The sequence below is a fragment of the Amphimedon queenslandica genome, unplaced genomic scaffold (assembly GCF_000090795.2).
Source record: "Amphimedon queenslandica unplaced genomic scaffold, v1.1 AMPQUscaffold_13268, whole genome shotgun sequence".
In the NCBI taxonomy this organism is placed as follows: Eukaryota; Metazoa; Porifera; class Demospongiae; order Haplosclerida; family Niphatidae; genus Amphimedon; species Amphimedon queenslandica.
Window position 1 is genome coordinate 33,975 of NW_003546496.1, and position 18,417 is coordinate 52,391.

Genomic DNA, 18,417 nt, shown 5'->3' on the forward strand with positions numbered 1-18,417 from the left:
TCACTACAGTACAGGGACTTCGGCTCAATTTATGAGCAACTTTAAAAATTCATAATAAAATGCTACTACAACTCATTTGCATGTATACCAATAATAAACCACATCTAGTGATTTTTGCCTCCCCCTCTTGGTTAAAATCATGAAAGAATCTCTGACAAGGAAATAATAATTTGGCTAGACTCTTTACAAAAACCAGGCCTAAACAAAAATGATATACATGTACACACCAGTGGAGGTTGATAAAACAGAATCAGTAGATGAAGCTGTTCCAGTACTTGAACCACCTTCTTCAACTTTAACCTTAATAAACTCATCACTGCTTGGAAAACATTTCTCTAAAAAAATAATGAAATATTAATAAGCATAAGTGACTTTGCAAATTCAATAGTTTGTCCCTTCTAATCAATACACTAACTAACATTTAAATAATCATATTTGCCCACAACTAGTTCATTGAGTAAGTGTGACCATAATACATACCATAGTCTGTGTGCATTGCTTCTCCTAGTGGCATATTACGAGGAAACTTGCAAAGAACAATAGCCAATGTTTGCAGGTTCTTATAATTCAACTGAATAACTTCTTTCAGAGCATCTAACAGTGCTTCACGTTGTTTAGGAATAAATGGACTACCTGATTCAACACTAGTCACTGCTTGTTTTACTAACACACGCTCTCCATACAGCATCCATGCTACACTGACTGGATCACAGAGAGACTGTGAGAGGTTATGGCAATGAGTGTCAAAAATACAAGTAGCCATAGCATTACATCCTATAGTTACAACATGAAATTATTGACAATACATTATAATAACTTACTCTCTTCATCTAACTTGTCAGCTACAGCAGTTTCATCCATTGATCTAAGAGCATTTGACAGTGAGTCAAAGGTAGCTCCTCCTTTACTATTTACATTGTCTGCTTTACGTAACCACTTAGACAGACATTCAGTCAAACAGCGAGTTACATCACCAGGGTGATTCCTTTCAATGGCGTCCAGTGTGTTCTTGTGTAGTCCTAGTCTCAGTCCCAGATCTTGCCATCTTGTTTCAGGATACCCTGACCTCTTTAACAAATCAATGACATCTACAAGTTGATCTAAAGAGAATAGAGCAACAGATTCTATCTAGATATATAAGTTACTGCTTACCAATAGACAAATGAGAAGAGAAAAGCTTTGAGGAATGGCTGACTTTGGAATCAGCCATTTCAAGGGGCTGAGGGAGGGGCTGTAGAATAGCAGGAATGCAGCATAGATAATATACTACATGAAATATTATCTAATTAGTATGAATGCAGGCAGGAAATCCAAGAAGAAAAAATTGATCAATTTATCTGTTTTTTATATTAAAACATACAAGCAGTATCTATTTTTCATAGATGATACAAGTACATGTATGAGCAAATGCATAGAATACAGGGTCCAGAAAAAAGTAGTAGCAGTAGTTGCTAGACCTAGCAGGTCATTGTATCATTGACATGATTTGAACCACTCATTGCAGCATTTTATTTTACAAAAAAAATTTAAAACAGTATGTTATTATTGTCATTATTTAGTATACTCTTGTTATTATTAATTGTTACTGAATGACCAATATGTCTCGGCGTTAATGACTGGACAATAGCTTAGCTGCATTCCACTTGATGTTCCAGCTGACGATAAAAAATTAATTGAAATTATTCTCACTGGGGTTTCCTACATCAAAATGACATGACATTAACAATCAAGTCAAAAAATATCACCATATAAATAATTTATATGGGTACGGTTTACCATCAACCACAAAATAACCAGTTATTTTTCAAAGCACGAAAATGTACGTACTTGCAAATTTTGCCAGGACGTGATGATCGACTCGATTTTCAAACGAGTTCTTGTCAGGTTCTCACTAGAAACAGTCTCCAAAGCTAAACCTTGGCAGCTCTAGCATAATAAAGAGAAAACATAGTGAAATTATGTTACTGCAATAATGATTTATCCACATGCAGCAACTACATGTAGTGAGTTGGTGTTGTGCTGTATATACAGTACATGTAAAATTAAAAAAATTCATAGTTATTAAGCTCAGTACTTGCACTCCCCAAATAGCAACACTAGAGCTCACCTCAGTCAGCGTTACATTATAAGTAGCCTCCCCTGGGAAACTATGCCTTTTCGTTAGTTTGACAGTAACTTTAAGGACATTGGTCCTTATAAACTCAAATCTGACTTCACCAGACTGTATGCCTGGCAGTTCTTCTTCACCAATAGTAACTGGAGCAATATCTAAGTACAAAAGATGATGGAAATTGCAATAAAGCTAATATATGGTGTGACCTACTGTGTATTCTCTTATGCCATTCTCTGATACGCATGGTGGCATTTGATGTCTTCCAATCAAACATGATGTTTTCGTGGAGGGTTATTTCAGAAGGAGAAAAATTAATGAGAGTGGACGGACGCTGAAACGGTTTACCACTTTTAGCATGAGCATGCTCCTCCATATCTTTAAAAAATAATAATTATGCTAATCAACTGTAAAAACTATATTTATGATTCTTCTCCACTCTGTATTCATTTCTCTTACATTTTTTTATTTCTCCAGAGAAGTCGTTAACTTTTTTCTTTTCAGTCAGTGCTTTCCTTAAGGCTCGATTGAAAACAGAGCAATCCTCACTCTTCCTCTCGTAAGCTGGTTGACTATCTGAACTAAAGAACAATCATAAATGATAATAAATAACACATTATAGAATTGGGCTATTGTAATTTGTAACTGTACTGACAGTGAATTTATGCGTGGATCCTTACCATGACCATATGGTGCAGATATTATGGAAAGGACAGCTCTTATCTGCCGAAGGTTTCAAAGGTGTTGTTGAATCAGTTTCAACGAACCTATTAAGAATAACTATATCACTAGACTACTCTCATGTAACAACTTTATGGATCATGCTTCTTTGTAATTTTTATGCACAAACACACACACACACACACACACACACACTTTTAAATTCAAAAAATTTCCATTCCATATTATTTAAATTTTTAAATGCATAAAGCCTACACAAACAAAAACAGTTATAAAGTATTTCTTGAAATTACTAACTTTTCCCGACAGCAATCCAAAAGCATGATGACTTTACATTTTGTCTGTTGCAGACGATAAGAGATCTGATTGACAGGTATGCAATCGTCATAGTTAAGGCCACTGGATACATCTATGGGCATTATGTAATCAACATTCTGGAGCCTGAACCCGTGACCAGAGTAATAGAACAGGCAATAGACTCCGGAGTCAAGGAGCCTCACAAAGACGTCAAGGACGTGCATAATCTCCTTAAATTTGAGATCGGTGAAGGAGAAGACTTTGAAATTGAGACTGGTAAGCGTTTTAGATAACTCATCAACGTCGGAGTGGGGACTATTGAGCTGTCGTACATAGGAGTACTTCTCATTACCAATCAATAGGGCAACCTTTTCTCTAGCTGAATAATGATGTACATTGCATTTGTGATCGATAACAAGCATCATAATAACTCACCATAAAATATTTTATCAGCAGTTTGAAATGTACGTTCGGCTATAAATTATTATTAACATAATTTTAAATTTAAAATGCTACTCACCTTCATCTTGTTCAGCTTGTATTTTTGTCCAAGACTTTGTATCTACATTATACACAATCGCCACAATAAAATTTAATAAAATTTGTACGTTTGGTAAAATTTGGTCAAAGTCTCAGTACTATAGTACAGAGACTTTAAAGCAACTTTTAAAATCAAATTTCAATTGGTATCCATTACTGATCAGCTCACCATTAAAAGGAACTCCTTCTGATACTATTGCCAATTCTGATTGAATGGAATCCTGGTCACTTTTAACAATGCAGTGATATGTACCAAAATGACGTTTATTGATCGGAGCCAATACCAGTGCATCTTGATTCTCATTCCTTTAAAAGTAACAACAATAATAACAACAACAATAACAACAATAATAATAATAATAATAATAATAATAATAATAATAATAATAGAAATAGTAAAAATAATGCTTTATTTCTTACGTACGCTATTATGTTATTGTTCAGATACCATTGGTAGGTGACTGGTTGTGGTGAAACTGCTTCACAGTACAAAGTGATAGAAGACTCCATCAAACAAACATGTGAAGAAGGCTGCACAGCAATGTATCCTGATAATGGAGAAGTGTAAAAAAACAGATAATATTCAAAAAATTTAGATTAGCATTATAACAAATTAGACGTACATGCATGAATAATTTCTATTTGCTTAAGTACAGGCAAGTTTAAGTTAGCTAAATTTTTCTTAAAATTAGGAATAACTCGTAGTACGTGTATAATCAATGTATTTTCCTCTTACCTTTCTCTCTGTATGGCTCACAAGAGACCTTGACAGTTTCAGAGGATGCAAAGTGAACATCATTCTGAGCCTGACATTTATAGTAGCCCCAGTGCTCCGCATCTAGCGAGTCAAAAAAGAGAAACCCCTCTTCCTTCTTAATGCAGATGCCAGGTTTTTCTGACAACCTTGTGTTCTTCCCGTTCTCATTCTTAAGCCAGAGGTACTCTATAGGCTCCATACCAGCTGCTTTACACTCGAGTGTTCCCTCTCTTCCATTATATCCATGAAAGTCACGAGGCTGCTCCACAAACCACACTAAAATAAGAAGATTTGCTCATTTTATTTATTCATTAAAAGTTAGAATTCATTTGCTCTATTGAATAAACGTATGGTAAAATGAGAAATAAAATGGCTAAAGCATTTGGCAATAGTACTGCCCCACATTATGCCCCAAAACTATTTTTTGAAATGTATGCATCTATTTATTATGCCAATAACTTATTTACCAAAATGGATCACAACTTTTGCTCTGTTAGAGGTCACCCAATCAGTTCCATTGGATGAGACACGACACTGAATATCCATAATGTGCTCTTCCTTTGACTTCTTCTTTAGAACAGATGTACCTTGACTGGTACTCAAGTGATCTTCTTGTATTTGTGTACGTCCTAAAGAGTATATCAGTCATTAAAATAATACTATGCAAATTAAAATTAAAAAAGATTAGTAAAAAAGAGAGGAAAGAAAGAAGAAATAGAAATGAAAAAGAGACAAAAGGAGAGAGAAACTAAAAAAGGCTCTTACTTGATAGCCACTGGAAGGTAATGTTCTTTCCTGATTTGCTCTTAGCAGAACATTTCAGCTCAAATTCTTCATAATAACGACAAGTAGTGTCACTTGGATGGGTAGTAATCTCAACATCTTCCTGACCTGAAAATACAATAAAAATTAAAGCAGTAGCCTTTATACATGCATAATAATAATTAATATAAAATAGATATATGTGTTCTAGTAGGTGTACGTCTTACTTGGGATGGCACTTCTTGATGTTATGCTACAAACACTGCTACTTCTTATGTCTCTGTTAGTTACTTGACTGAGTTGACTCACATCGTCCGGAAATTGAGGGGCAACATTCTCTGAAAAATAAACACAAATAAGTAATTGAGAAAATCAAGAGCATAACATCAAGAAAAAATCCAAGTATAGAAAGAGTATATACATGTATTATGTACTATAACCACACAAAAGACAAAATACCATTAAAAGTGAAGTTATCCAACCACCTCTCTCTCTCTCTCTCACCTTGAATAGGGACATTAAGTATTTCAACTCTACAACGACCTGATGGTACACGGGACTGGTTATAATCATCAATGCATGGATTACTGACAACACAATGGTAGAAACCAGTATGTGAGGCGTTACAGTTACTGATACTGAGAGTTGGTGAGGTCTCGTTCAGCAGTGGGTTGTCATTGAAGTACCACTGATAGTCTGGAGAAGGAGGCTTGCATTCGGCAATACATGAGAGGAAGAGGTCCTTTCCTTTCGTTACAGAGAGTGTTTTCTGAGGTTGCTGTGTTATGACTGGTACAGCTAAAGTAATAAAAAAAGAAAAATTATAATACACATACAAGTTGATATACATGTACGTGTAGAATCAATGTACATTGAATACACCTGTACATGCAAAGTGGTCTCAAAAATAACAATAAAAGTATCTTAACTAACAAGTCAGCAATGCTACATTTATTGGTAAAAGACGATAAAAAATAAGACTTCGGTCAGTCAATAAGCAAAATAATTCCAAGTTTAATGTGATCTTTTTAAAAACTATTGTAATTGCTATACTCACTTGTCTGGAGGAAGAGGTTGACTATTTTTTTACATTTTATCTTTTTGCTTATTCTCAGAAACTCGTCCAGTGTCATGTTTCTACGGCTCAGGTCTGCTACCAGTGCTGAGGATGGACTCCCTCGAGGCTTTAAATTCTCTTCAGCAAAAGTCTCAATCTGGGCCTCAGTGTATATCTTTTGACTCATAGCGCCAATAAACAACCTCCATACTTCATCTTCCCCGTCATGTAACTCGTCCATATAACGAGAAGCCTTCTTCAGAGTCTCTTTACTAACGTCCTTCAACTTAGCCATTTTGTGTGAAATCACTGAAATGAAATGCTGAGTCAGCAACCAAACCCGCCCATCAAAACGGGACACGCCCACTTTAATTAATTCCATCATCAAACATGCATGCAGGGAGGCTTGCACGCAAAAATGAAAATTGAGAGCATTGCTTATTTTTAATGTAAACTATCCAAATAGACTATTCCTAGTTGCATTCTTGCATTGAACTTGATTTGGGAAAGTTAGAGCTTGCTATAAAAGTTGCTGGAGGCCATTGCTTCCTGTTAGGGGGCGCGGTTATCGTGCTAATAAATTTTCCCATTTATTCTTTCTAGAAATTCTTAATATTTTCCCCCATTATTCAGTTTTAATTCTCAATAATTTTTATCAGACAATCAATTTGCATCCAAGGATTGTATTCCAGTAGTGTTTTCAAAATAGGTCTTCCAATAATAATAATAATAATAATAATAATAATAATAATAATAATAATAATAATAATAATAATAATAATAATAATAATAATAATAATAATAATAATAATAAGCACTAGCCAAAATTTTCTTCTGCAACCTCAACTCCACCCATACCTCATATAATTATGCTGGCTTATAGAGACCAAAGCTCAGCCTCAAAGCTTATCCAAGAAAAGAAATTCTTCGGCTGTGTCTGTACGTGGTCTTCACATGATATCCTTAACCTCCGCGATATTAATCACTGTTCTCGTTTTCTGTAGCTTTTGCTCAGGTAAGTAGCAGACAGTGCTGTAGTAATGCGTGCCTTCTAATGAAAATCCACTTATTGTACAACTTGTAGTGTGTAATCTGGTGCTAATACGTGTATGGTACCTGTGTGCATTAAAATGCTCCAATGCACTGTTGATTGCTTCATTTCCTTTGTTAGGTCATGTGTCTGGAAGAGACTGTGCCTTCGAGTTCAAAAGTACATACAGTAGTGTTTTCCTTTCGATTGGTGCTAGTTTTCAAAAGGAGTGTGTGTATCAATCCAACTGCCTCTCGGAGGTCAATGTGTACTTAGCAAACAAACCCAATGTGTGCTTTTCTGACAAACCCATCAGCAGTAATTATGACTCTTTTTACAAAACCAGTTCTTCGTATGATCATCAGAATAAATCATACAAATACGCATTTTCATTTTCCAGATTCGATTCGTCATACATTGGATTGTATCGCTGCGTTATTAATGAGATAGGTAATGAGACGAATCAAATGTCCAACAATCTTGTGCATGTGATAAGTAAGTGTTTAATGCAGTTATTTTACAGCTATAGTTTGATATTCTTCTAATAGCTTATGCCCATGAACAAAATGTGGAGAAGTGTTTCTTGCCAACTGTTAAAGATATCATAGTTGATCGTTTCATCTTTCCCAATGGAAGTGTGGTGGTCAACCTGACCTGGAACATTACAGAGAAGGACTCTAAAAGCCTCCCATATTGCTCCGGATCCAGACACTGGAGAGTCAAAATTCAACATTTCTTGAGTGTAGATGACACCCCTGGTGATAGGGACACTAGTACTAGCACCAAGGATGCTGACAATTGGATAAACGTTCCTGGAGGCCGACAGGATTACCTTTTTTTGCAGCTCTTGGACAATGTCACCTATTATCAATTTCTAGTGTCTAATCAGCCAAAAAAGGTTGTGGAGGTTGGAAGGTACAGGTCTCTTGGCTCTCACATCTATTACTTTGGAAGGCAATGTAAGTCATTTCATGAGAGGTCTGAATTCATTTTTGTGCGTCTCTTGTCTATAGCTCCGCCAGTCATTGATCAAACTTTATTGAATGTTGTAATGGATGAATTGACATCTGAGACCGTCAAATGCACAGCTAGAGGGTTTCCCCTTCCTTTAGTGAGATGGGTCAAAGTCACTTCAAATGGTGGCAGCGTCACAGAAAGAAGAGAAAACGGTAGCAGCACTCTTGTTTTGAATGATGCAACCTCTGGCATGAGTGGTGAGTACTACTGCCTTGCTCAGAACATGCAAGTCAATCCACCAGGAGGGAAGAGAACGGTGGATAAAGCACGCTCAATTATTGTTACAGTGAGAGGTATGGTAGAGCACATTATTAGCATAATAAATTATCCTTTCTTCTTTATTTTTTAGAATACCGTTCATCAGATGAGTAAGTGTGCATTAAAAATACTAATAATTATAGTTTGTGGTTTGGCTATACATACTAAAGTATTACAACATTGCCTTCCTGTCAGTCAGTTGGTGGTTCTCTAGAGTACACTGCGTGGGAGGCCTTTGGTTTTAAAACTATGGTTGGGAGGCCTTTGTTTTTAAAGTGTGGCCTCAAGTTAGCTGGGGATGGGCTGGATGGGTCTGGCCTTGGAGACAACTAGCTGAGTGTGCAAACCACTGTCTGTGCCCTTCCATAGCCTGTGGTTAGAGATATATGGTTTCCCTTGACCAGACTATTATTGTCTAGCATTATAATGACATTAGCTACTCTTGTATTCTTCTCTTTATTGTAGCTTACGTTGCGAATTTGCAGACTCTGCGATATCAAGCTCTTTCTGCCGGAGCTATTTGCATACCCAGCTTCCCATTTATATCAACACGTCCTCTGACAGTCAAGAGGACTACATCAGCCTAGCCATGACCAACATCAGGAACAATACTAATGATCAGAAGTGTGAGGATTTGGCTAATAGTCTCCTCTGTCACACAGTCTATCCTTATTGCGATGCCCGCCAGCCCTTGAGACCACTACCCAGGCCAATATGCATGAGAGCTTGCAATGAGTTTGTGCATGGAAAGTGTTCAGCTGATGCAGAGAGGATAAAAAGAGGGTATCCTTCAGTCTACCAGACAATAATCAGTAGGTGCCAGTCCAGTGAAGGCGGTGAAGCTCCCGAATGTATACCATTGAGCTATGATGCTTCTAGAAAAGGTCATTCGCTAATAGTAAACTGAGATCTCTGCAATTTATGTTTCTTCTTTGTCTGTGTAGATCAAGTCCAGTCGGTTGAGGACACAGGCTCATGTGTTCGTGGCAACGGGATCGGCTATACTGGCATGCAGGTTCGCACCCGCTCAAACCACCTCTGTCAGTTGTGGATGCTTCAGACACCACACAAGCATCCTATGCTACCCTCTGTCTATGTTGCAGAGCTTCAAAATGCTGGTTACTCTTGTAGGAATCCTGGGGGTCTGGGAGAGAGACCTTGGTGCTATACCAATCACCCTAGTGTTAGATGGGAATACTGTAACATACCATCGTGTCGTAAGTAATTATTTTCAAATAATACTTTTAATAATTTCATAGTCAATTGCAGTGAGCTAATGGTTGAGTCAAATGAAGGACTCTCTGTTTCTTATTCATCAAATAGTTACATCAGTACAGCTACATATAGTTGTAAAAATGGCTATAGCTTAGTTGGGGTTGCTGCAAGGACCTGCTTGAGTAGTGGAAAGTGGAGTGGAAATCCACCTTACTGTCAAATTGGTTAGAATTATATAATACTTTAAATAATTTCGTAGTTTTTTTTCATAGTCAATTGCAGTGAGCTAATGATTGAGTCAAATGAAGGACTCTCTGTTTCTTATTCATCAAATACTTACAACAGTACGGCTATATATAGTTGTAAAGATGGCTATAGTTTAATTGGGATTGCTGCAAGGATCTGCTTGAGTAATGGCAATTGGAGTGGGAACACACCATCTTGCCAAATACTTGGTTAGATATTTTATGCTTAATTGTAAAATGCCATTGCCACAATTCCTTAACTAATCTATGTATTCAACTGTGGGCAACATGTTTGCACTGATTTATTAGGACAACCTACTCATTGCAGAATACCAGTTCTATGAAATAAACAATCATAATTTGTAATAAAAATTGAAAAATTAATACTTCATAGCTTTACTTACTACTTTATTTTTCAGTGAAATCATTTCTCTCTAGTAATTGGCCTTAGTTCTGTGCATGATATTACACTTACTTCAGTCTCACCTTTTCATTAGTAACATCTTCAGATCGACTTGGAGTTATTATGAATATGATACCAATGGTGATAGTCACTGTGACAGTAGGAGTTCTGGTGGTGCTTTTAGTGATTTTTTTTGCTTGCATAATAAAGAAGAGAAAAAGAATAAAACCAGTCACAAATGAGGCTACTAGATCTATTGCCTTCGGTAAGTAAACCTAATTCTAACAATATACATTTTAAATCAATTAGAATACATGAAACTTAAAAAAAACATGTGGACATAATGTATCCTCTATAATAGATTGTGAAAATCATACTTCTAATCAACTTAAGGAGATCTCGTCTGATTATATCAATCAGTTATCAAAGCATTTAATATCAGGGTCAAACCTCAAGATACTGGAGTCTGTTGGTCGAGGTCAGTGGGGATTGCATCAGTGATTAAAAAATTTAAAATTGTTTATACATTTAGGTGAATTTGGTATAGTGTATCGTGGGCTGATATCAGTAAAAAATCGCATGCCACAAGCTATTGCTGCCAAGACTTTAAAAGGTATTAATAATCATTATTTTGTGTGGATAACTTTATTATCATGATTATTACATTTCAGGTCTCTACAGTAAGAGTGATATTGACTCTCTACTGGATGAGTGCGTTATAATGATGTCGTTCGATAATTTAAATGTACTACCACTGATTGGTGTGTGTCTTGATCTTGGACCAGCTCCATACATTATCATGCCTTTCATGTCAAGAGGAAGTTTATTGTCTTACCTCAAGAAAGAGAGAGCTAATCTTACAGTAGCTGATACCAGTGAAGAGGATATTATACTGAATGTCAGGAAACAGTTACTCTCTATTTGTTTACAAGTTGCTAATGGAATGTGCTACTTAGCTTTGCAGAGATTCATTCATCGAGATTTGGCTGCTAGAAACTGCATGTAAGGCATAATACTTGTGTAAATCAATCAAAGGATGTAAAGCCAGAAAAACTGCCCATGTTTGTAAGATGCCCACTATACAACAGATTCCAAGAATACAAAGTCAAATTAACTAATTGTATTAGTGGCCTAATTAAATTGTTCATGCACAAATATATTATTATTTATAGGATTGATGATAATGGTATCATTAAAGTAGCCGATTTTGGTCTATCAGAAAAAATATATTCTCAAAACTACTTCAGACAACTGGAAGTCAATAACTCATCACCTGTTATTAAACTACCGGTGAAATGGATGGCATTAGAAAGCCTTCATGATGGACTGTTCTCTGAAAAATCTGATGTGGTCAGTAAAATTGCAAGAAATAATATATGCCCTATCTAGATTGTTATGTTCTATTCTCTGTAGTGGTCTTATGGTGTGTTATGCTGGGAAGTGTTCAGTCTTGGTAGAGTACCTTATCCTGGTCTAGATCCAGTAGGAGTTGTGGAATTATTAAATACTGGTGGGAGACTGTACAGTCCAAATAATGAAGCATGTTCAAAAGAAATGTATGAAATCACCAACCATTTATTTTGCAATTAAATTTTACTGCTTTTTTTCCTTTTTTTACAGATACTCACTGATGATGTCATGTTGGTCTGAGTCTCCCAATGATAGGCCAGTGTTCAGTGATTTAGTATCATCAATCAATGCACTCATCGAGCCATTGGCTGGCTATTTAGATCTAGATGTTCATACTAGTACTGTATAAAATGATAAAACTGTATGTTCGTTGCAACTTATAACTTTATTAAGTATTTTATTCTTCATTTATGTACTCCATTAGCAATTGTGCCATTTTTCTTGTTAAAAATTTTCATTTACTCTAATATCTATGACCAAACCCGCCCATTAAAAAGTGACAAGCCTACTTTAATTAACTCACATCATCAAAAAATTAATTTAATGACAATCCTTACAAAGTTCTTAATTCATATGACCTGCTTTCAGTCCATTTAACTCTTGGATGCTTCCTATACCTGTACAAAAATTGCACATTGATATATTAACAGTATATTATATACCTTGATTTCATAGGAGGGCCTTTGGGCTCAACCATGTTCCTCTTTTGGAGGCTCTTGTATCTGTCAGTAATAAAGTCACCTCTTCCCTATATGGTAAATAAAAATAGTTTAAATAAACAAAATTAATCAAAAATATAAAGTTTCAGATTCTACTCCTTCTTTACCTGTAATAATCTCAATGAGCCACAAAGCTCTGATGAGAGCTGAACATCAACAGGAGGTTTCTCATACCTAATACAACACAAGAAGAAGAAACATACAGAGCAGTCACAATCAGTATTTATTGTAATAATCACTAGCTAATAATGTAATTCAAATGTTAGCATTCTTGCCAATTAAGAAAATGATAAAAACTGATATCTAACTTGTATTTTCCAATGCGTCTTGTTGCAGTAAGTTTGCTTTGCTTTTGATGCAATCTCTTCAACATCTTTTCCTTTACCATGTGCTCCTTAGCAGCGATCTCTTTCTTCAATGACTTAATTCTAAAAATTATGCAAAGAAGAAAGGTATAATCTTTTTTTAAAATCATTTACATTTTACAATAGTAATTAATAAAATTTATTACACTCTTTATATTGAAATATTCTGAGAGTCTAAACTATTGCCCTAACATTATTATCATTATCATCATCATCATCATCATCATTATTATTACTATTATTATTATTATTATTATTATTATTATTATTATTATCATCATCATCATTATTATTCCCTACATTATAGACTGACCTGTACACATCACTCATTCTCATCTTCTCCCTTTTCATTGCCTTATGAAGCAATGCCTATAAAACAAAGACAATACTATAACACTCAAAAAAGTGCACAATCATCTAAACTGTTTTCCTAATGAGCCTCTCCTTCCTTCTTTGCTTGTTAGTCTTTCTTGCTGGAGGTCTGACATTCACAGGAATGTCATCAATGGCATCATCATCATCAGATGATGAAGCCTCATCTAAACCTTGACTCAGTTCAACCATCCATTGCTCCTATTGATTAAGAAATGAATTAAGTTAATCAGATGTTACTATCTGCTTTTGGATTGGTAAATTTTTAGCAATTCCACAAGTGCTCTTGCCGGTAATTATTTTTACCATAAAAGGCAGAGACATGAAAAATGATACATAGCTATAGAATAGAAAAACAGGATACCTCTCTCTCTCTTTCCGTCATTCGTGGCATCTTCATGCTGGAATTCAATTTCTGAAGTTTCTTTAAATTCTTTTCCTCATCAGCATTGGCTTTGCGAAGAAGACGCTGTCACGAAAAAAAGAGGGAGGAATCAATTTGATCAGTGATGAGGTTACAACATTACAAATGAGGAATATAATCTGTAATGTAAAGAATATTATGCTGAAGCCCAAAACTGCAGCAACTGCTTGTAAGTTTTAACTCGCTTGCTGGCAATGCATTAAAAATTCACTTCAAAAAGATACACTGCTTGTTACACTACAACAAATTAAATACTGGTACATTTCTAATCTAGACAAGGGCATTATGACATGTTATTCTTAATGTATTATTGTTCAATATCATGCACTCAATGAATATATATCTCAATAATATCAATTGGAGTAGCTTCATCAGGATATCCACCACTGCTACACATCCTCAGCTCAATATCATCAGTAACTGACTGAGGTAAGGTTTTAATAAACCAGGGGATTGTAGAATTGGAGCAACAAGGAAACTCAAGATTATCACATTGCTGACCATCCCACAATGTGTCATTAGGAAAAAAATCATTTGTGAAAAAAGTAGAGCTTAGTGCTCCTGATTCACAGTAGTAATCATTACCAACATATGATGGTGTAGTAGCTTTTGTACCATTATTACAGGGACAACTAATTGTCCTAGTATCATCTTCAAAAACTCCAACAACATAAGTCCAGATATGTTGACGTGGATTGCTTCCATGAGTAATTGATAAACCATCAACATAAGCACCATCAATATTGTCAGTGCCTCCTTCACGGTTCGGATAAATACCATCTGTACCTCCAAACTGATATCCTCTGGCCTGTCCACAGACTTTAGTATAGTTCAATCCAATGGCTGAAAAGAATGTTGAATTACATCCATTTCCTAATCCCTGAGATTTATCACATAGCGTTTTGCCTCCATATGTGTAGTTGTAGAGACCTTGAGGACAGGTAGCACCAGGTTCTGTCATGTTAATGTATCCTATTCTCATCCAGCCACCATTACCATCACAGTTACTACCCTCCATATCACAGTACACACTAACAATACTCCCATTACTTTGACTGATGTTATAATAGCCTGATGCTGCATTGGGAATGTTCTCTAATACTTCACTGCAAGAATAAAATTTGATTAATCCCAGTGAGTAACATAAAGCCTTTGGTAGACCAGCAGTTGGACAGAAAATATATGTGTAAGAATTACTTTCATTCATTTTAAAAGCTTTTCCATTATTAGCAGATAAGCAGCAGTACTGGTGATAGAGGGAAGGAGTACGATAGCCAGTAGTACAGTGACCCATACCTGATGAGGCATTAGCTTCATACAATAGGACAATGAAGGAGAGAAGAAAAGCAAAGTAGTGTGAAGACATTCTCATCAAACTAAATCTGTTGCCTGCAGGCATAAAGATTCTGCGTGAGACAACAAGTTGCCTAGAAATAATGGGCTTAAAAATGTAGCATAGCAATTCAGAGAATCAATAAGGAAATTATTAGGAACAAACAATTATTAGCAGTAATTGGGGTGAGCCTGATGAAGGCATAACAAGAGTGTAATTTGAATCCACATACACCTTCTGGAGTATGTAATATGCATGTTTATTTATAGCTGCCTAACAACAGTTGGCTTGGGATTGAGTGCATATTAAAAAATGGGCAAATAACACACACATTGTGTTTGAATGACTTTCCATGCTGTTTATGCTAGCACCATTATCACTATGCATTCTTTGAACTCATTGTTGATTGAAATGCATTATAGACAACAAAAAGTAATACCTTTGATTGCAATTAAATTAAAACTCACAATTTATAATTAAAATAATCTCATCAAAAACCTGGCCAAAATGAACACTTGGGCAAGTGACATGCAACATAATCATTGCAGTTGTGAACAGGAATACGGCAACCAGCAAAAGGATACAAAGTAAAATTATATTTCTGGTAAAGTGTATGGCTATTCTTTATTCAATGTATGATTATACTATGACTGAATCAAAGTAAGTATTTATATTAGCTAACTGATAACTATTACTATCAAACCATGCAATATATTGAAAAAGTCACATTCTGATCTATATGCAGTAACAATATGATATGGTATTCTTAATGTATTATTGTTCAATATCATGCATTCAACAAATATATATCTCAATAATATCAATTGGAGTAGCTTCATCAGGATATCCCTCATTGCTACACACCCTCAGCTCAATATCATCAGTAACTGACTGAGGTAAGGTTTTAATAAACCAGGGGATTGTAGAACTGGAGCAACAAGGAGACTCAAGATAATCACACTGCTGACCGTCCCACATTATGTCATCAGGATAAAATTTACTACCCAGGATATTGGAGGCTGTTGCTCCTGATTCACAGTAGTAATCATTACCAACATATGAAGGTGTAGTAGTTGTTGAACCATCATTACAGGGACATGAATATGCATTAGTCCTATCTGCAGTAGTTCCAACAGCATAAGTCCAGATATGTTGACGTGGATTGCTTCCATGAGTAATTGATAAACCATCAACATAAGCACCATCAATGTTGTCAGAACTTCCCACTCCATGGTTCGGATAAATACCATCTGGGCCTCCAGATTGATATCCTCTGGCCTGTCCACAGACTTTAGTATAGTTCAAGCCAATGGCTGAAAAGAATGTTGAATTACATCCATTTCCTAATCCTTGAGATTTATCACATAGTGTTTTGCCTCCATATGTGTAGTTGTAGAGACCTTGAGGACAGGTAGCACCAGGTTCTGTCATGTTAATGTATCCTATTCTCATCCAGCCACCATTACCATCACACTTACTACCCTCCATATCACAGTACACACTAACAATACTCCCATTACTTTGACTGATGTTATAATAGCCTGATGCTGCATTGGGAATGTTCTCTAATACTTCACTGCAAGAATAAAATTTGATTAATCCCAATGAGTAACATAAAGCCTTTGGTAAACCAGCAGTTGGACACAGGATATATTTGTTGGAATTATTTTCTCTCCAATAGATTTTCTTTCCATTATTAGCAGATAAGCAGCAGTACTGGTGATAGAGGGAAGGAGTATGATAGCCAGTAGTACAGTGATCCATACCTGATGAGGCATTAGCTTCATACAATAGGACAATGAAGGAGAGAAGAAAAGCAAAGTAGTGTGAAGACATTCTCATCAAACTAAATCTGTTGCCTGCAGGCATAAAGATTCTGCGTGAGACAACAAGTTGCCTAGAAATAATGGGCTTAAAAATGTAGCATAGCAATTCTGAGAATCAATAAGGAAATTATTAGGATCAAATAATTATTAGCAGTAATTGGGGTGAGCCTGATGAAGGCATAACAAGAGTGTAATTTGAATCCACATACACCTTCTAGAGTATGTAATATGATGCATGTTTATTCATAGCTGCCTAACAACAGTTGGCTTGGGATTGAGTGCATATTAAAACAATGGGCAAATAACGCACACATTGTATTTCAATGACTACAATTTTCCATGCTGTTTATGCTAGCACCATTATCACTATGCATTCTTTGAACTCATTGTTGATTGAAATGCATTATAGACAACAAAAAGTAATACCTTTAATTGCAATTAAATTCAAAACTCACAATTCATAATCAAAATAATTTCATCAAAAACCTGGCCTAAATGAACACTTGAGTAAGTGACATGGAACATCTAATCATTGCAGTTGTGAACAGGAATATGGCAACCAGCAAAAGGATACAAAGTAAAATTATATTTCTGGTATACTATTCAATGTATGATTATACTGTGACTGAATCAAAGTAAAATATTTGTTAGTTAACTGATAATATACAAACACTTACTACCAAAATATACAATATAGTGGAGCAGTCACATTCTGATCTACGCAGTAACATTATGACAGAGTATACTTAATGTATCATTGTTCAATATCATGCACTCAACAAATATATATCTCAATAATATCAATTGGAGTAGCTTCATTAGGATATCCACCACTGCTACACATCCTCAGCTCAATATCATTAGTAACTGACTGTTGAGGTAAGGTTTTAATAAACCAGGGGATTGTAGAATTGGAGCAACAAGGAGACTCACGTGAACCGCATTGCTGACCGTCCCACAATATGTCATCAGGAAAAAATTTATTTGCGACAAAAGTAGAGCTTGTTACTCCTGATTCACAATAGTAATCATTGCCAACATATGATGGTGTAGTATTTGTTGCACCAGTATTACAGGGACAACTAACTGTACTATTACCATCTTCATAAATTCCAACAGCGTAAGTCCAGATATGTTGACGTGGATTGCTTCCATGAGTAATTGATAAACCATCAACATAAAAACCATCAATGTTTGCAGAGCTTCCATAGTTCGGATAAATACCATCTGTACCTCCAAGCTGATATCCTCTGGCCTGTCCACAGACTTTAGTATAGTTCAATCCAATGGCCGAAAAGAATGTTGCACTACACCCAGTTACTAAATTATGAGATTTATCACATAGTGTTTTGTTTTCATATGTGTAGTTGTAGAGACCTTGAGGACAGGTAGCACCAGGTTCTGTCATGTTAATGTATCCTATTCTCATCCAGCCACCATTACCATCACAGTTACTACCCTCCATATCACAGTACACACTAACAATACTCTCATTACTTTGACTGATGTTATAATAGCCTGATGCTGCATTGGGAATGTTCTCTAATACTTCACTGCAAGAATAAAATTTGATTATTCCCAATGAGTAACATAAAG

General features: G+C 35.7%; 5 protein-coding genes across 6 annotated transcripts in view; 2 read left to right on the top strand and 3 right to left on the bottom strand.

The window, feature by feature from the left end:
* The window catches only part of LOC109583908 (uncharacterized), a 7,889-nt gene extending 6,646 nt beyond the window's left edge, over positions 1-1,243 (bottom strand). Inside the window, exons 1-4 of the mRNA XM_019999419.1 lie at positions 1,153-1,243; positions 822-1,100; positions 481-774; positions 228-335 (exon numbers count right to left, since the gene is read on the bottom strand). Coding sequence (XP_019854978.1) covers positions 228-335; positions 481-774; positions 822-1,100; positions 1,153-1,210 — 739 coding nt within the window. The 5' untranslated portion in view covers positions 1,211-1,243. The remainder of the gene's footprint in view (positions 1-227; positions 336-480; positions 775-821; positions 1,101-1,152) is intronic.
* Positions 1,244-1,482: 239 nt separating this feature from the next.
* LOC100635235 (uncharacterized) lies at positions 1,483-6,604 on the bottom strand. Its single transcript, XM_019999437.1, has 17 exons — positions 6,205-6,604; positions 5,652-5,945; positions 5,375-5,485; positions 5,151-5,276; positions 4,853-5,014; positions 4,365-4,661; positions 4,053-4,176; positions 3,798-3,934; positions 3,609-3,650; positions 3,524-3,562; positions 3,089-3,467; positions 2,791-2,877; positions 2,570-2,691; positions 2,324-2,488; positions 2,108-2,268; positions 1,828-1,926; positions 1,483-1,698 (listed from the first exon to the last, which is right to left on the bottom strand). The coding sequence occupies exons 1-17, from the start codon at positions 6,587-6,589 to the stop codon at positions 1,576-1,578; spliced, it is 2,853 nt and encodes a 950-aa protein (XP_019854996.1). The 5' UTR covers positions 6,590-6,604; the 3' UTR covers positions 1,483-1,575.
* Positions 6,605-6,703: 99 nt separating this feature from the next.
* Positions 6,704-9,416, top strand: LOC109583921 (inactive tyrosine-protein kinase transmembrane receptor ROR1-like). Of its 2 annotated transcripts, XM_019999441.1 has the most exons (5): positions 6,704-7,729; positions 7,783-8,193; positions 8,248-8,544; positions 8,601-8,619; positions 8,975-9,416. In XM_019999441.1, the coding sequence occupies exons 1-5, from the start codon at positions 7,702-7,704 to the stop codon at positions 9,414-9,416; spliced, it is 1,197 nt and encodes a 398-aa protein (XP_019855000.1). In that variant the 5' UTR covers positions 6,704-7,701. The 2 variants fall into 2 exon arrangements, with proteins under 2 accessions (XP_019855000.1, XP_019854999.1); XM_019999440.1 differs by having other exon boundaries at positions 7,783-8,544.
* A 10-nt stretch (positions 9,417-9,426) lies between these two features.
* On the top strand, positions 9,427-12,247 carry LOC100635360 (tyrosine-protein kinase Mer-like). The gene is made up of 10 exons (XM_019999439.1): positions 9,427-9,726; positions 9,769-9,948; positions 9,997-10,179; positions 10,467-10,637; positions 10,734-10,850; positions 10,905-10,985; positions 11,044-11,374; positions 11,545-11,722; positions 11,786-11,928; positions 11,993-12,247. The coding sequence occupies exons 1-10, from the start codon at positions 9,519-9,521 to the stop codon at positions 12,129-12,131; spliced, it is 1,731 nt and encodes a 576-aa protein (XP_019854998.1). The 5' UTR covers positions 9,427-9,518; the 3' UTR covers positions 12,132-12,247.
* A 32-nt stretch (positions 12,248-12,279) lies between these two features.
* LOC105313602 (glioma tumor suppressor candidate region gene 2 protein-like) lies at positions 12,280-13,710 on the bottom strand. The gene is made up of 7 exons (XM_011407162.2): positions 13,603-13,710; positions 13,290-13,439; positions 13,180-13,235; positions 12,810-12,929; positions 12,609-12,675; positions 12,445-12,530; positions 12,280-12,399 (listed from the first exon to the last, which is right to left on the bottom strand). Exons 1-7 carry the CDS (start codon positions 13,636-13,638, stop codon positions 12,336-12,338), a joined length of 579 nt encoding a protein of 192 aa, XP_011405464.2. The 5' UTR covers positions 13,639-13,710; the 3' UTR covers positions 12,280-12,335.
* Positions 13,711-18,417: the final 4,707 nt, after the last annotated feature.

Excerpts from the sequence above, each read along its gene's own strand:
- LOC100635235 (XM_019999437.1), bottom strand. The coding sequence starts at position 6,589 with ATGATGGAATTAATTAAAGTGGGCGTGTCCCGTTTTGATGGGCGGGTT. Across the intron at positions 5,946-6,204 it reads CAACCTCTTCCTCCAGACAA|CTGTACCAGTCATAACACAG; the intron begins GTGAGTATAGCA and ends TTATTACTTTAG. Across the intron at positions 4,177-4,364 it reads TGAGCCATACAGAGAGAAAG|GATACATTGCTGTGCAGCCT; the intron begins GTAAGAGGAAAA and ends CTCCATTATCAG.
- LOC109583921 (XM_019999440.1), top strand. The coding sequence starts at position 7,702 with ATGTCCAACAATCTTGTGCATGTGATAA. Across the intron at positions 7,730-7,782 it reads CAATCTTGTGCATGTGATAA|CTTATGCCCATGAACAAAAT; the intron begins GTAAGTGTTTAA and ends TTCTTCTAATAG.
- LOC100635360 (XM_019999439.1), top strand. The coding sequence starts at position 9,519 with ATGCAGGTTCGCACCCGCTCAAACCACCTCTGTCAGTTGTGGATGCTT. Across the intron at positions 10,986-11,043 it reads TGCTGCCAAGACTTTAAAAG|GTCTCTACAGTAAGAGTGAT; the intron begins GTATTAATAATC and ends ATTACATTTCAG. Across the intron at positions 11,375-11,544 it reads TTGGCTGCTAGAAACTGCAT|GATTGATGATAATGGTATCA; the intron begins GTAAGGCATAAT and ends TATTATTTATAG.
- LOC105313602 (XM_011407162.2), bottom strand. The coding sequence starts at position 13,638 with ATGAAGATGCCACGAATGACGGAAAGAGAGAGAGAG. Across the intron at positions 13,236-13,289 it reads AGAGGCTCATTAGGAAAACA|GCATTGCTTCATAAGGCAAT; the intron begins GTTTAGATGATT and ends TTTGTTTTATAG. Across the intron at positions 12,531-12,608 it reads GCTCATTGAGATTATTACAG|GGAAGAGGTGACTTTATTAC; the intron begins GTAAAGAAGGAG and ends TTTACCATATAG.